Source organism: Stegodyphus dumicola, chromosome X1, assembly GCF_044657685.1.
Source record: "Stegodyphus dumicola isolate Sdum_Otavi_A_Nest chromosome X1, ASM4465768v1".
Lineage (NCBI taxonomy): Eukaryota > Metazoa > Arthropoda > Arachnida > Araneae > Eresidae > Stegodyphus > Stegodyphus dumicola.
The window spans coordinates 241,211,400-241,228,314 of NC_140780.1; the positions used below are offsets into that span (position 1 = coordinate 241,211,400).

Sequence of the window (16,915 nt, forward strand, 5' to 3'; positions counted from 1 at the left end):
TTATGCTAATATTTTCTGGCAAATTATACTGAGAAAATGAACCTCATGACACAAGAGTCTTAATTATGAAGTCAGCCAATGAAGCCTCCTTAGAGGAATAAATTACCTCTGAATAATAAATATTGAGAATCAAAATGAAACACAAGAACTTAAAACAGGAAGTTGTACGGAATTTTCTGCTACGTAGTACCTGTTCTCATGTTGTAACTGATAGCACAATCAGGTGGCAATCGGAAGATCAGGGGATCAAATCCTGGCGAAGATGTAGGTGATTGATTTATCCCGTTTCTCTCTCCAAAGAACCTTAAAATAAATAAATAACTGAAAAAGCTCTGCAAGTGGTGCCCGACTTCTAAAAATGTGTGGTCGATAATTCAACACCAGCTAGTTTTCTGGATTTAGGAACTCCTCCCTTCAGAGACACCTTTAAGTAGGCACTACGGAATTGTAAGAAATTCTTACCATCCTCATTGTGTATTGTCGTAGTGTAATTGGTATTACGTGTCTAAAGATCCGGAGTTTGATTCCTGGAGGAGGCTCGCTGATTTTTCATGATTCCCGCCACAAAACTCAAAGTAGCTCCACAAAGGGATTTAGTGAACAAGCAGCAATAATTGTAAACCTTGCTATCATGTCATACCTAAATGTAAACGATGTTTTCCAAAAGTTTGTTTAAATATATTTGCGACCGAAATTCACGATGTTGATTCAAATATATGTTTGAATCTTTTCTATTTTTAGTCTGCGAAAGGATCGCAACGCCTAAACCTGCAATCTTAATTGACACGACCCGAAGACCCAGAGCCATCGGTAACCGTGCTGGTCCCTTGGTGAAGAAAGTGACACGGAAACTAGGCATACCAACAGTGAGTGCGACATATGGCAAAATGAAAGGAATTGCAGAGTGGGAGAATATGAGTGAAATTGAGAAACAGTACTTAATACAAATATCGCCTCCGGGGTATATTATTACCCAAGTAGTTAGAGATATCGCTACTCATCAGAACATGACCACTACTGGTGTACTCTTCCACGAAGACATGGGTAAGCGCTATACGTGTAAAAGATACTAATACATTTACTTATATACTTAATGGTTCTTCATTTCAGTCAAACAAAAAATCCGAAAATTGTTATTGAATTAACAAAAAAATCAAGCTAGGATAAAGATGTTTTAAATTTTTTAGGAAACGTTCTATTTGAGTAATTTTATGTAAAAAAGTGAAAAGTGGAAATTAAAAACGATTAGAGAAGATAGCATCAGCATATATAAAATGAACATATGTAAATGCAAAAATTTTCATACGGGTTTACATCGAAAAACATAGAAATCTAAGATATATAAAAGATGTGTATTTTATTTTATTTCGAATTTGAAAAAAAAATTATTTATAAGAGTACAATAATTCAATAACGTACTTAATAAGAGTTTACGTTAATTGCAGTATTTTTTTTAAATTTTATCTTCACGTCTCGGTTTTGCAAGCGTAACAAATAACTAAGGTTAAACAAATTCAAAATTACAAGAACAAACAAAAATATGCTTGTAGTAATACTAAGACTAATTACAGAGTTTTCCAAATACAGTCAGTAATTTACGTATTTAATAGCAGCTACAGTCAGTCTTTTTTGCTCATCAATATACAAATATTTAATTAAAATTTGTATAAATAGTGTTATTCAGCACTGATACCAACTTATAAATATTTTAGCATATTTTTGAAAAAGACATTTTAAAAATAAAATGTTTATAAAATGAAAAATTTCATTATTCTTCTGCTTTTTATTTCACTCTTTTTTACTTCATTCACACTTTTTTTCGGACTTCTTTTGTTGCAAACTTGTTAATCCTCTACCCATGCCTTTTCTTCCTTTTTTCCCTTTTATTATTTTTACAATAATTTTTTCCCAATATTCTTCTTTATTCGAGTTCTTTCAAAGCTTATAAAACGATTAAATGTAAATTCAGCATTAATAGCATAATTCATTATTGCCATTCTGAAAGTTTCTCTTTAAATTACAAAATCAAAATTACAAGATTTTGTCCTGAATTCTGGCAGACAACTTAAAGCAACCGGAAAACAACTGTTCCTTAAGAACGTGTTTAACAATCAGGCAGGAAGAAAAAATAATAGTTTGCTCTATATAATTAAGCAGATATTTTCTAGAACTTATACCGTAGAGGCATTAAGTTATTTGGAAGTAGGAAACATGAAAAATGAGCAGTGCCCTTGCCGGGATTCGAACCACGAACCTCTCGAATACGCACCGAGTATGCTGGCCATAACACCACGAAGGCATGCTAAGAAAGTGGGAGAAATACCTCACAAGCAAATATCCACTAAGAATTCTGAAGTTTCGATTCATAAAAAAGACATACTTTTTATACCAGTTTTACAAAATAAGGAATAATTTTCTTGGAATCTGGAGTTTTCCTTCTTTTTGCTCATTCAAAGAAGACATCAATAATAGCAGATGAATTTAACACATCTTCAAGAAATCTAGCTTAGAAATTTTTATTTCTACCTCTACACTTATGAATGTAGTTGTGTATATATGTATAACTAACATGTGCTATGTAATGTAGCTTAACATAAACTAATATGAGTTAAGTAATATCATTATTTAGCATATGTTAGGCTTATGCTATTGGGCATGTTGAATCGAATTAACATTTTCTCTTCTCAAAGCAATTGTTGTTCTGATGTTACAGATTAAAGAATTAAATCTTCTTTTTTATCTTTCTATTTATTATTTTATGTTTTTGGTATCAAATTTTCATTTGTTATTATTTATTCATATGTTGGACTGCTTGTGTTAATATGTTTTGTTTTTGGACTCAGTCTCGGTCAGTTTTGGACTTTTTGCAGAAAATAATTTTTATTAGATTTTTAAGGTTTTTTAAGTTTGCTAACGGTTTTGATGCTATAATTCTGAAACTACTTACAACGGCCTGCTAGGGACACAGGTTACTTTGATAAATTTTCTGAGATTGTAAGTATTAAACGCTAGTTTTTAATTTTTGTCTTTGTGAGTACAGAAGCAGGCTGATATATTTACTTTTTCGTCGCAAGCTCCCTGGTGACGATGCGGAGAAAGATGTTCCTTTTTCATTTTTAATGTATGTACATAGATACAACCAATTTCTTAGTACATAATATGTAATATGAATGAGAGTGCATCCAACATCCAGAACAAAATCATGTAATGTAATGTAATATACGAGAGGGCTGCAACCCTCTTGGCTGAGAAAAATCGGCTTGATAGTTACCGCAGCACAATGCAGATTAAAAAAGAGAAAACTAGAGACCAATAATTAATAACAAAAAATAAAATTACTGTTAAAAACATCAAATCAAAATTCCCAATAGAGAGATAAAATTCAATGTTCTGAACACAATCGTATGCATTAATACAATTTGGATATAATGCATCATGTTGTTGCACATGAAAAGTTCCTGAAACTTCAGGCAACGGTGACTTAAAATTCACATTCATTAATGAAATATGTGAAATTTAGATTCAATACGTTTCTTCTAAAGAGATACAAGTACATCCATGCCAATTTTATAAAAGTACGATATACTACATTTATCAAATTGCTTAAAGGAGCTTCTAACAGCTGTGCCATTGTTGAACATTTCGTTACCAAAAAGTGTTTAAAAACTCTGCAGCAGACTGGCAAGAAGTCTGAGAAGAAATGGTGCATAGGAGCGAGTTATAGAGTATAAGTTTTGTATTTTCTGAAGTATTGTTGTTGACGCATCTTTATTTGCTATCATTATTCTAATCAAAAATGCAAAATTTATGTTCCGGAGAAACCCAGAAATGCAAACTTCCAGACTATGTGCGAAGATTTTTTCTGAAATTTCTCGGAGAACTTTTCAAATTTTCAAGCGCATTCAAATGATGGGAATTATTGAATGGTAGGCTCTCCGTTTTTTTGTCTAGTCACCAGATTTGCACTATTCTTTCTTCGTTGTAGCAGTTCGAAATGCTCCGTTGATGCTCCCGCCTGCCTTTTGCGTTGTGACGAAGTTCAGACTCGTAAACATGCGCTTTTATCTCTTTTCCATATTTTGTCCATTCGATCATATATATATAAATAATGTTGATATAAATCAGGTATTGACTAATCATGGGCTTTTCCCGGCTTATTTTAATCGGTTCATCTACAGAATAATGATAAATGCTTAATTTGTAATAAGTTTGGGGACGCCAGGCACTTCGTCGTTGAATGTACGCTTACCCGGAGTGCATGAGAGAAATATAGAAGGAATTTTAAGGAAAACTTTAAAAGGAACTATTCAAATTTGAAAGATATTGAAGAGACAACAATGAAGATTATAAATACGAATAAATTAAAAAAAAAAGAAATTAAATGAATAAATTTGAAAAAAAGAGTTAAGCAAATATTACGTGTTAAAGTAAATTGAAAAGAAAAAGAAAGAAATCTAAAAAGGTTCAGTCGCCCAAAAGTGTCTTCTAAAATTCAGTATGGTTTATCAGATAGATGATCGAAGTGGAACAGCGAAACATTTTATAGGATTTTAAGTGAATGCCTTTTGTGAAGTGTATACTTGATACATTATATACATTTTGTGAAAGTTATACTTGAAAAGGGAAATATATAACGTATAAGGTATTTCTCCCGCCTTCTTAACACGTCATCGTGTTACAGTGGTCTGCACACTCGGAGCGTGAAGTCCCGGCGAAGGCGTTGCTTAAAAAACGACTCTTGCATAAAAAAAATCTTAATGACTCTACAGTGGCGCCCGAACTAAAAAAGGTGGTGGATGATGATTCTCCACCACCAAGATTTGGCGATTGGGTCCTCTTATCCCCAACCGGCCTTTAAAGGGGGGGGTATATAAGGTATATCTCCCACCTTCTTAGCATGCCTTCGAGGTGTAATGGTTAGCACACTCGGCGCGCATTCCAGAGGTCCGAGGTTCGAGTCCCGGTGAGGGCATTGCTCATTTTTCACGACTCGTGCTTCACAAAAATCCTAATGTCTCTACAAACGTAATTTAATAAAATGTTTAATGTTTTAATTAAATGCATTTGTATTTAAATCAAACAAGTTAAATTGTTAAAAATATTAATAGTTGTTAAAAAATTAAAAGAATCTATTATTTTTAAGTAGGTTAATTTGTTAATTAGTGACAGACAGATTAAATTGAAAGATAATTATCTTACAGTTTTCCTAATGGCAACAGACTCGAATGAAAAGCGAAACAACGCATTTACAGTGGATGACATTTAATGTGAACCAACACAGAATCATATTTAGAGGCTAATAACCATTTCATTCTAATACACGAAAGCCCTATTATGCAAAATAAATAAGTAAATAAAAATTAAAAAATAAAAAACTGAGTCAAACTGAGTTGGCGTCATAAATTTAAGAAACAAAACTAATTTATGAGAAAAATAAAAGAGGCTTGTGACTAAATATGAAGTAATTGGTAGGAAGGAAGTTAAACTATATAAAAGTTAATTAGATGATGATGTCTTGGCACTGCGGCTTTAAGTGTTATTTTTAAATCTGTATCCTGACTTTTGTATGTTTTTTTTCATTTTCAGTAATATTTTAAGCCATATCTGACTTTCAACATTTAGACTGCGAAACAACGAGTGTGTGTCTTTTTTCATCTCTTGCCTGTATATATGCGTATGTATAAGCAAGAGAAGAAAGAAAAACGGTAGTATTTGTTACCTCTCGATATTTTAATATAATGTTACATTAAAATTTTACATAATAAATAGTTTTTCATATTGAATTCATTTCATATTGAAGTGAACCTCACGCCAATAATAATACCCATTTTGCGAATTTCCAATATTTTTCAAAGAGGATTAAAACGTACCATCTCCTACATTAAAAAATAGTAGTTCAACTCATATAACAGCATATTAAAGCATATAATACCAGAGTAAATAAAAATTACTTTTTCTGTTTCTTATCACTTACTTTCATATTTAAATAAGAAAGCCATTGTTTATTTATCTAGTATGTTAAGCGCCTAATTTATGCATTAAGGTAAAGATTGTCCCTATTTATTTGGTTGCAGGTGAAAAGATCGCGGGAAAAATACCGCAGACGAACCTCGCAGAGAAAACAGCTCAAGGCGAAAACATCGTGAGAGAAAAGAAAGCAAAGAGAAAACATCGTCATCGAAAATATACGGCTAAAAAATGTGGCAGTTTTAAAGCTTCGTAGTAAAATATATCGCTGTAAAAAATATCGTTGTGAAAAATATAGTACCAACGATGATAACATCGGGGTTTTATAGGCTTTAAAAGTTATAAATGTACATTTGCATAATGAATTGTAAGCGCAAGTAGTAAGGAGGAGTATTTTTACCTCTATATTTCATATTTTTGGCTTGTGAAAAATTGATATTAAGTAGTAATTAATAGAATGTTAAATTTATGAATTTAAATATAAAAGTCATTATTTAATTAATCTCTTTCTTGAAGTTTTATTGCCAGTTTTCTTGAAAAATACAGTCTAAAAAATTAGAAAAAGGGAGATGAGTTAAGGTTACCTATATTAAAATTGTGTAATTAATTATCAAATTGTAAAATTAGTTTCTTTTCCTTTGTTAATGTTATATTGTTTTAGTAGAATTGAAATAAATTTTTTGTTCCAGTTAGTTAAATCATTTTAATATAGATAACTTCATGCAGTTACTCAGCTTCCCTTTTCCATTTTTTGGATTATATTTTTCATGGAAAACTGCCAGTACAACTTTATGAAAAAGCATAATTAAGGGTACTCATACACCTTAAAACCCATAAGATGTTCGAATAGGTGACTGTTGCAAGAATTGGGATAACTTATTTATTTTAAAAGCAATTAATACCAACTTTGTACAGCTGACTACATAATATAGCTGCTTTCTGAAATAGTCATCAGAAAGTTTGTGTTGCCACAAATATTTTTATAATTTCATCCGTTTGTGACAATATTTTTCGTCATGTTTTCAACTTGCGCGCACAGTTTAAAACATTCTGTTTTGATAATTTAATTCCATATTTAATATATAGCTTTTATAACATTTGGAAACTACTGTAAACCTAAAATTCTAAAAATTTCGTGTTAAATTTTTATTTTATTTTGAGTTGAGTGTATAAAATTTATTTTATTAACAAAATTTGTAACGTTTTCGTGCATAAAAGTTTTCAATATTAAAATATTCATCAGACTGTTGGTTCAGTTATAAAATAGTGCCCATATAAAGAATTCCATCCAATTTCAAGTATGTACCATTAGCCATTTTTAAAATATCATGCGCGCAAGGTGGAAACATGGCGAAATATTTTGTCACAAAGAGGATTAAATTACAAAAATATTTTAGGCAACACAAACTTTCTGGTTACTAGTTTCCAAAGCAGCTATATTATGTAGTCAGCTGTAAAAAGATGGAAATAATTGCTTTTAAAATAAATAAAATGTTCCAATTCTTGCAACAGTCACATATTCGAAGATCATGAGGGGTTTAAGGTGTATGAGTCCCCTTAAATAATGAGCTTAATAGTTCATAAATTATAAATTCTCTTAACTGTTATACATAGCATTCATTTCTACTCATTTTCAGTTTTGAATGCTTAAGTTTCCTTCTTGCGTTTTTAGCAAAAAATTGTTAATTAATCCAAAAATATGAAATGTAGAGGTAAAATTATTTCTCACTCCTTCTTGAAATCACGAATTATTATGCAAATATAAGTTTACAGCTTTTTGAGCTTGAAAATCTCGCTTCAGCAATGTTATCATCATGCGATGACTGGTAGGTGCTTTATTTTTTACCATGATATTTTCTATGATGACGTTTTAAAACTGCTATATTTTTAGCCACTTTGTTTTCAACGATGATGTTTCACATTACGATGTTTTAGAACAGTTTCTCCTTGCTTACGTCTTCCTCACGATGTTTTTTACTATGATGTTTTCAGCGGACATCCTTTATTTTCTAACCTCTTATAGTGACTGAAAATACACTTGAAAATTCCACTAATTAAAGTTTTTCGTTGAAAGTAATTATCAAAAACCGGAAGTAATTTCGACAGTTTTAGCAAAAACGAGAATATTAAATTATTTTAAACTCTTACAACATTTTTCTATGAAAAGCTGATCAGTGTTACTCAACGTCATTATTTTATTAAATTTGAAATCATGTTTTGCTTCAGTTAGTTAAATAATTTTCATATAGGTAACCTCATGGCTTCTTACTGAATATAACTTCTTCCTGAATTTATGGCTTGTCACTGAATAATTTTTCAATAAGTGTATTTTACAATTATTTTTTCGCTACATCAAAGTATAATAGTTGCAATTTACTTCATGGAATGGGATTATTGCCCGCAACCCTGCTGCCGCCGCTGTTTCGACGTCGTCGTTACTCCGTCGAGCTATTTTGCTATCGCACCGATTTGCCGTCAAGACATATTTTTGTTTTAATGCTTATATTATATCTTGCCATATCATATTAGGTTGATTTAGTTTAATAACTTTGTTTACCAATTTTATAGTCGAGACATATTTTTCTTTACATGCCTATATTATATCTTACCATATTATATTATTAAGCTTACTTTGTTTAATAATTTTGTTTACTTATTGTATACATCTGATTGTCTTAAATCTTAAAAGGAAAACGCTTTTGCAGTTAAACGCATCTTTTAGAATTACTAAAACATTACCTAGAACTGATGATTTTTTTCTCAGGTAAACAAGTTTTCTGGAGGTGTTTTCTCAGTGTTAATTCGGTGTACTGTATACGTATAATAGGATGTGAATTTCTTGCTTGCATGAGTAATTTCTCTGAATTAGCTGTTAAAATCTCAAGTAATTTTGACGAATTGTGTATAGATTGTATCTGCATAATTTTAAAAATGATAATATAACTTCAGTTATATCAGAGGTTTAGCCCATAATTATGGAACGTGATAATTTTGTTCTATTTCATACTGACGTAATTTTCTAACTGTGTAATATTACTTTATATCCTACATCTGTAAACAATTATATATATTATAAGTAAGCTTTATTACGTATTTCATATGTGCTTGACGGCGAAATGGCCCACGACGAATCAGCTGCCGGCGGAATGTTTAGTCTGCGAAACGGCGACAGCCAAACGGCTACGGCGAAACAGCGACTGCGAAAAATCCTAGACCCTATACTTCGATATTGTCTCAGAGTGTTTAAAATAATTTTAGAGAAACTTCCTTTCTTTCACGAAGTATTAATACTTTATGTCCGTTATTACTCAAATACTGTTTATTATCTTATAGAAATGGATCAAAAATCTTCTACCTTACTTCAGAACATAGCTACACGGGCGACGATACTGACAGTTCAAGCAAACCGGCAGCGAATTCAAGAACAGATCCTCAAAATGAAGAGCAGTGACACAGCTTATTATTTCGTTATTGGACCAACAAATACAATATGCATGGCTTTAGAAACTGTAAGTTAAATTCAAGAATGTTCTTGGATAGAAAATCTCTGGTGAAGCTTCTCGAAATGTTACTGATTATAAGGATAGTCGTTTTGTTTTCAGCGAGAATTTCGAAATATTATCTCAATTACAGGAAATGCCAAATTTTTTAAGAGATGTCCTAAATATGGTAAATTTCAAACAAATCGGACTTTTCGGACTTTTTTAGGGCAACCACCTCGGATAAATTTGCAATTTTTTAGAGAAGATAAGAACTGATGTATTTTGCAAGGATGATGTCAGAGAAAGAGTAATGCATAAAATTACTTTGTTACATAAAAATTTTAGTTTTGTATTAGTTATTTACCCCAAACGTTAATCAATAATCCCAATTACTTGCGCGCTTTTTTGTTTCTTTCGTTCTGGTAAAACTTCCGGGGCGACCACTTTAAGAATCTATTCATAGCATGTTTCCTTTAGCGATTTTTCACAAAATACATGTTCCTAGAGAAAGTATATAGTAATTTCTTCCGTTGCTGGAAAATCCACAACCTCGTATTTTAAAGTTGAGTTTAAGACCAAAAAAAAAACATTGCGATATATATATAGGAACTTGGAATACAAGAAAAAGAATACGTACTGTACTAAAATGGCGACGTTGCTTATTAAACTGAAGAATCAGTACGCACATAATATCCAGGGTTTGGAGTATTCTGAAAATCTGTTGACTTCTACTAAGGTCACTAAGCTAATACGTAAGTATTGATTACTTTAATTCTGAAATATTTTTTATATTATTTAATTACTAAATATTATTTGTGTAATACCTGCAAGAATTTAGAAAACTATTAAGATGTGCACGTTTTTCAAGCAAAAGACAGAAGTAGTAATCTAGATAAAATCATTGGATGTTGTCTATATAGGAATTTAAGTGATAATATATTGCAGTATTTTCAATAATTCATGACGCTGAGGTTTACCCCCATGAATTACCGAACATTCATATTATGTAACAGCATAAAATATATGATTAAATATTGGGTATCAAGTATTAAGGTTTACAATCAGTAGCTACGTGATGAGATCTGTTCTTTTAAGATGAAAAACTCTTAAGCCCAGTTTTTTAATACAAAAAGCATCGACTTATCTTCAGACATCTATATAGTTCTCCATATCTTCACAGTATGTTCGGTTCTGATTAATGTAAGTTCTTAGATCTTTTAGAAAATAGAGAATAACTTTTAGCCATATCCTCATGTTCAAGATTCAGAAACGAAGTTAATTTAATTGTGGATTTTGCTCGTATGAGGACATTGTAAAAAGCTTTAAATTGACAAAAGTTCGCTAGACATTCTGAATGCGGAAAGACATTCATCGCTACGTCAAGTTGTAATGTATCCGTTGTCTATGAGTACTTACAAACTGTGTCAATGATAGACTATTATTTTCAAATTTAAAAAAAAAACTCAATGGACAAGAAGAAAATTGTATTAAAGAAGAAACTCTGTGTAAAATTATAAAATTTAATGCATTAAAGCACCATATCCATTTAAATAAAAATCTTGATATATGAAGTGGCTTTGATAACACTCTGAATATTTCCGTCGATAATAAATATAAGTATCAATTTTAAAATAATATATGTTGATGGCGTTACGTATTAATTATTTGCATTACTACCTTGAACGTATTGCATGTTTTAGGAAATATAAGTACACTGATTTTTAAGTGCTAAACTTTTTTATAAATCAATTTTTTATAATCTATGTACATTTGTAGAGAAATTTCGCGATTTACACAATGACCGTTACTCAAATTTCGCCTTTTGTTTACAAGTGAAAAAGATATTACTCTAATTATTATCAAAGATACGCAGTGGGTTTATAAACACACGGTATTTTATAAACATTCTACCAACAGAATATTAAATTCCAAGTACAACTGTAGTTATTTGTATCACTGATTTGAACCTATTAGCCATTTTGGAATATAAAAGTGTACTGATTCTTACCTGCTAAATGTTTTGGAAATATTAGAGCAAATTCGCCGCTGCGAAAATCTACAATTGTGTAAAAAAAGCATGAAAGTACTTTTAATTAATGTATTAATATCTTGTTTTTAAAGATACGTAGTGTACTTATAAACAAGCAATCTTTTGTTAAACAATCAACAGAATATCGTTTTTTCATGCTGCATACTAAGTGTTCTGTTACGCGACCGATGTTCTGTTTCTACTTTTGCCGTGAAATTCATGGGGCACCAATGCTGTGTTACTACTTCCTCTTAAGGAGGAAACTAATACAGAAACAGACAGGTGAAACCGTAACTTACTAAATATCAACTGAGATCTAAACTCCTAAGAGTTAGCTAATTTCCAGATTTTTAGTGATCGTATAAGTGAAATTTTTGTGCATTGCGTTGTGAAAATGCATCCGGGACCGCGCCGTGAGAGGATCGGATAACACAAAATGTTAAATCAATATATATATATAAGAAAAACACATAAAAGATATAAAGAAAACATAAGTAATAGGTTTCCAGATTGAAATACAAGTTTATTCAAATTCCTCAACAATTAAAATTAAATCTTTTCCTAATCAGAGACTCAATTTTTAGTTACAGGTTTCTTATTTTAGTTACAGTTCAATTTTCTTATTTTAGACACAGGTGAATTCTTCAATTTTTTTTTGGGGGGGGTTACATTTAAATCAAGGATTTGCAATTCTACTATATGACTCTTTTAATTTAACCTGGACCACTGCAGTAATTTCTAAGAGGTTAAAAGAAACATATTATCTGCAATTCAACATCTGTTCTAAGGATGATTACACAAACAAATTATATTTTTACATCCTATTTCATATAAAGACTTTAAGGTTTGTCTCGGTAAATTAAGAAGGGGAAAAGGGAGGCAATTTAGTCCTTTAGAATTAAATTAAAGATTCAATTTAAAGTAAAGTTCCAATTCCCAAAAGTTCATAGGAAAATTGATAACCAAAACAAAACTTATCTGTTATGTAGACGACTTGAAACGCACCCGGAAATGTCTCGGGCTGGCCTTGCATTCTAGGAGAAATCAGGGATAAATAGTCATCCTTAAGTCCTGGGAGTAATACATTCCGCAAGGGGGACACTGACGTCTAATGAGTCTCACGTTTTTCAGGATCACTGACCGAAAGATAGAAGAACGCCGCCTCCATCATTTTTCAGCAACACATCCGCAAGCTCAGCATCGAAGAAAATTTGCCACTGGAACAAGCACCCGAACAGAATCTTCAAAGTTCGCTGGTCGGCTGTCGAGGATAGAATCACACATTGACGGGGTGGAACTTGGCCGATAAATGTCAGGAATTTAACAAATGCTGGAGGAAACTTTCTTATTTTTACGATACTTGAGAAAGTCCTCATCGTCCTTGGCTTTTAGATAAGGGTATAGAGCAAGTCGGCGGTCGGATAGCATAACTGCCGTTCTCTGCCGGAAGCACAACTGGAGGAATAACTATCCTCCTTTATTCATCACCAGAAACTTAACTCTCACACCTCCCCTTCGAAAGTCGGGCCAAAAAGTCTTAATCTTGAAAGTCTTAAATCTTTCAGCAAAACTCGTCCACTCTTCAATTTCGCCCTTTTGCCAAAACACGGCCGGGGAGCATATTTGCCGCTCCCCCCCCCGGAAACACATCTCACGACGAAAATTACATCTCCTTTTCTATCGCTCAACCCAAGAGCAAGTTTCAAAAGTAACGTCCAAAGAGTAAGTCTAAAGAGTAAGTCAGTCAAACTCGAATTTTCTTAGTCTCCTTCACAAACGTGGGCTCCCACGATGGCTTCAATTATCGCCCCCTTAATTTGGACAAAATTTGCGTTTCAACCCGTGAATGAGGAAATAAGGGTGATCGCGCATAATAAGGGTGAGGAAATAAGGGTGACTTAGCCAACAACAGGACCTTCCGATCACTAAAACCTGAATGACTTACATCGAAGGTTAAATGACAACCTCCTGACCCTTCTGTCATCTACTTCCTGTCCTAAGGTCAATTGCACAATGAAATTTCTTCTAGAACATTCTAACGGACAAAATGCGCGAAATCATGACTTAGCAAAATCTCCTCCTTTCCCTGCTTCTTTTCACAATGAATCAAAGCTTGGACAAAAATTTCAAATAAAGGAAAATAAATAATATTCTTTGAAACTAAATAATATTCCCAGAAGCATCTGTTTTTCCCCAAAATTAAAGCATTAAAATAAATAATTCAGAATCAAATAAAATTAAGATTTTCTTAAATCAGAAAATCATTCACCTAGTTTTTATAACGCGATCAGAGAATTATCTACACAACATAAGCAAACCATTCTCATCGAGCATCGACATGTCGCGAACGGAAACTATACGCATGTGCCTTGCAATGACCAACAGTATAAGTTTATGATCTGTCGTAGAGTTAGTTGGAATGTAAGTGCAATATCAGAATAAAAATGTTATTAGTGCGTGCTGTATTGAAGAACTATTACGAAGAAATACTGAGATATTTTTTCCATTTTTATGTATCTTTTTATCAAGCTATTATTATACAATACATGTACAGAGTGAATAGATATTTCTCTAGTTAAAGATATAGTTAAAATATTTAAGTGACATTTTTAAATGTTTTATTTTTGCGGATTTAATGACAGAAAATCAAATGATCATTCGAAGAAATGTCATCCATTCTTGGTGATTTTTAACTCAGAACGAAAGTCCTAATTGCACTAACAGAAAAAAGTACTATTGGAATATAGCAAATAATTTCTTGAGATTTAAAGTATCTTTCAAAATAGAATTATAAAAAGTCTAAAATTTCAGCTAAACATTAAAGAAACGTCTGTTAAAAATTTTATTATATAAGCCGTCGAAAATATTTCTTCTCCTTTTAACTTGAAAACAAACTACTTTATTATGAATGAGAATTCAAAAAGAAGAATACTTTGGTACTGTTCTGTTATCGGGAGCAGATTCAGAAATGTATCCATATATATACATGTATATGTATGCATGTGCGTATATGTGTATGTATATATATATATATGCACACATACCTGAGTACTTACATATATTCATGCATACATGAACACATCCATACTTACATGCACACATACATGTATTTCTGAATCCGGTTCCAATAACAGAAGAGTACCAATACTTTTAATTCTTTTGATAATTTTGACGTAAAATGAATTTTTGGTGTTTTAAAGACCCTGAGAGTTTTAGTACCAATTTTCATAGGAAACATTTGATAACTATTGAACATAAAAATCTTTTCAGTAACGATACAGTTCAAAGAAAAATCAAAGAGAAAGCTCAAAATATTAAAAGCCCCTCTATATAACTTTTTCAAAATAGTTCATTTTTTAAAAACTTGATGAATTAACATTATAGGAAATGAAACCTTACTTCTCGCGTTTCATAAGGGATTAACTAATTTGCTGGGAGTTATTATTTGTTCGAGCTTTACATACCAGTACTAAAGGAAAATAATTATTTTACATAAGGAAAAAATACTTTCAAGCAGAAAGAATTTTCCATGAGTAATGCCAGTTAGCACTGATATTGTTCCAGCGATAAATGGACGTCATAATGCTTTATAGCACAACTGGTGGCGGTGTGGTGGTGGTGGTGGCGTGTTGAGTTATGGCAAAGCACTATCTGCCTAAGGGGATGGATGCCTTCGTGGAGGACTTTCTAAGGGAAACTGGCTCGTATACACGTTACACATGGGGAAAACCACGAAAACGCCCATGCAGCCAGCCCGTTCGCGGGATTCGAACCTCGGACCGAACTACCAGTGTTCAGCGACTTTACCGCTCGGCCGCTGGTTTATGGCACAACTGAAAGGACAGCTAACAAATACATCGATCATACACTGTGTTTTCTCAGACAACATTTCATAACAAAATATAGAGTGAACATTTACCTAACTCACTTTATTTCACCAACAGCGTATTAAATAAAATCAGTGGTAATTTTTTGAATGAGAAATTGTTTGAATAACACCACTGCATGAAAACGGTGAACATTTCTGTCGCCCGTTCTTCATACAGAATTTCGTTGACTGTCAAAGAGCACTTGTTTGAGCGGTTTTTCCAAATTTCTCAACTCATTGCTAGAGTTTTCGGAAGCTACAAATACTGCTTTAAAAGCAGTCTTGAAAATTTTAAACAGATATAACTTGACTGACAAATTTATTCAATAAAATCCTTGAAACTAACGTTTAAGTTCCAAGGTGGTAACTTGAATTTAATAAAAACAAAAAATGTAGTTTCGTCACTTGTGGCAAAGCTTCAAATGCTTAAAAGAAACCTGAGATCGGGGAAATTTATTCATTTTCCAAATCAGTCTACTGTGGAAAACAACGCAGGTATACCTGATTTCGGACATTTTGAAACTTTCGACGCGAATTTCTAGAAACTATTTCAGCATATACTGGCGTTTAGCCCGTTTCCCAATGCAATAGCAGAAACATTTCCAAACTTTAAAGAAGTATTTATTCAGTTAAATGCAAATGAAAAGTAGAAATTTAAACTTAGATCTGGATTCCAAGAACGTTTTGGCTGTAAAAGCAGGAAAGTGAACTTTATTTTGGGTAATGGAATACAGTACAGAAATTCCTCATAATTTTCCAAATGTCCTCTTGAGTGGAATATTAATTCACTTCGGAAAGAACTCTGATAACTATATATAATATATAAATAATCCGATCTCACCACTACAGTTTTATTTCTTCTTAATATTTTTAAAAAAATTCTAAAAATTGCCCTATATGTATAAGTTTCATAGACCTTGTGTATCCTTGAAAATTCAATAATATGTTAAATGGTTGATTATCTAGTATTTGTGTACAAAATTTTAGCCTTTTCAATCATTCTTCCACAGTACGGCAGTTTCTAACTCAGGAAGTGTATCTAGGCATGGCTCTGTTCCCATTTGTCGTTTGTATAGCAAAATAGACCAAACTTGTTTGATGAGGATAAAAATGAAATTGAAAACTACATTGGTATTCTCAGTCATAGGTTCATGTGTTAGTTGCCTTTTATGAGGACGTCTCGATCTTTTACAAAAACTTCTAACAAAAAAATTCTTTAACCTTGGTCAATTACAGAAACAGTAACGATTCTACAAAAACAAATGGTATAAAATACTTGGCAATGATCCGGCACTGAATACATGCATGCAAAATTCACATGCAAACCTATTCTGACTTAATTAATGATCGCAATAGACCTACTAATCAATGTTGATATAGAAGTCTTATTTTCCCTTTATTTTATTACCTTTTTGAGTAACAAGATGCTCTGGGTATGAAGACGGAGCTAGTTTGTAGTTTACATGATAAATGTTTCCTTTTATGTTTAAACCAGTGGGTTTTGCAGATACATTTAATGTTCCATCTAGCATGTCCGCTGCAATGTGTTTCCAAGCTTCAAATTAAACC

The 16,915-nt window shown here is 32.1% G+C and overlaps 1 protein-coding gene across 2 annotated transcripts in view; it reads left to right on the forward strand.

Moving 5' to 3' along the window:
* LOC118194135 (ionotropic receptor coreceptor Ir25a-like) overlaps nucleotides 1–16,915 on the forward strand; it is an 89,350-nt gene that overhangs the window by 47,617 nt on the left and 24,818 nt on the right. For both annotated transcript variants that reach the window (XM_085808298.1, XM_035365317.2), the window contains exons 4-5: nucleotides 742–1,044; nucleotides 9,301–9,476. In XM_085808298.1, coding sequence (XP_085664424.1) covers nucleotides 742–1,044; nucleotides 9,301–9,476 — 479 coding nt within the window. The remainder of the gene's footprint in view (nucleotides 1–741; nucleotides 1,045–9,300; nucleotides 9,477–16,915) is intronic.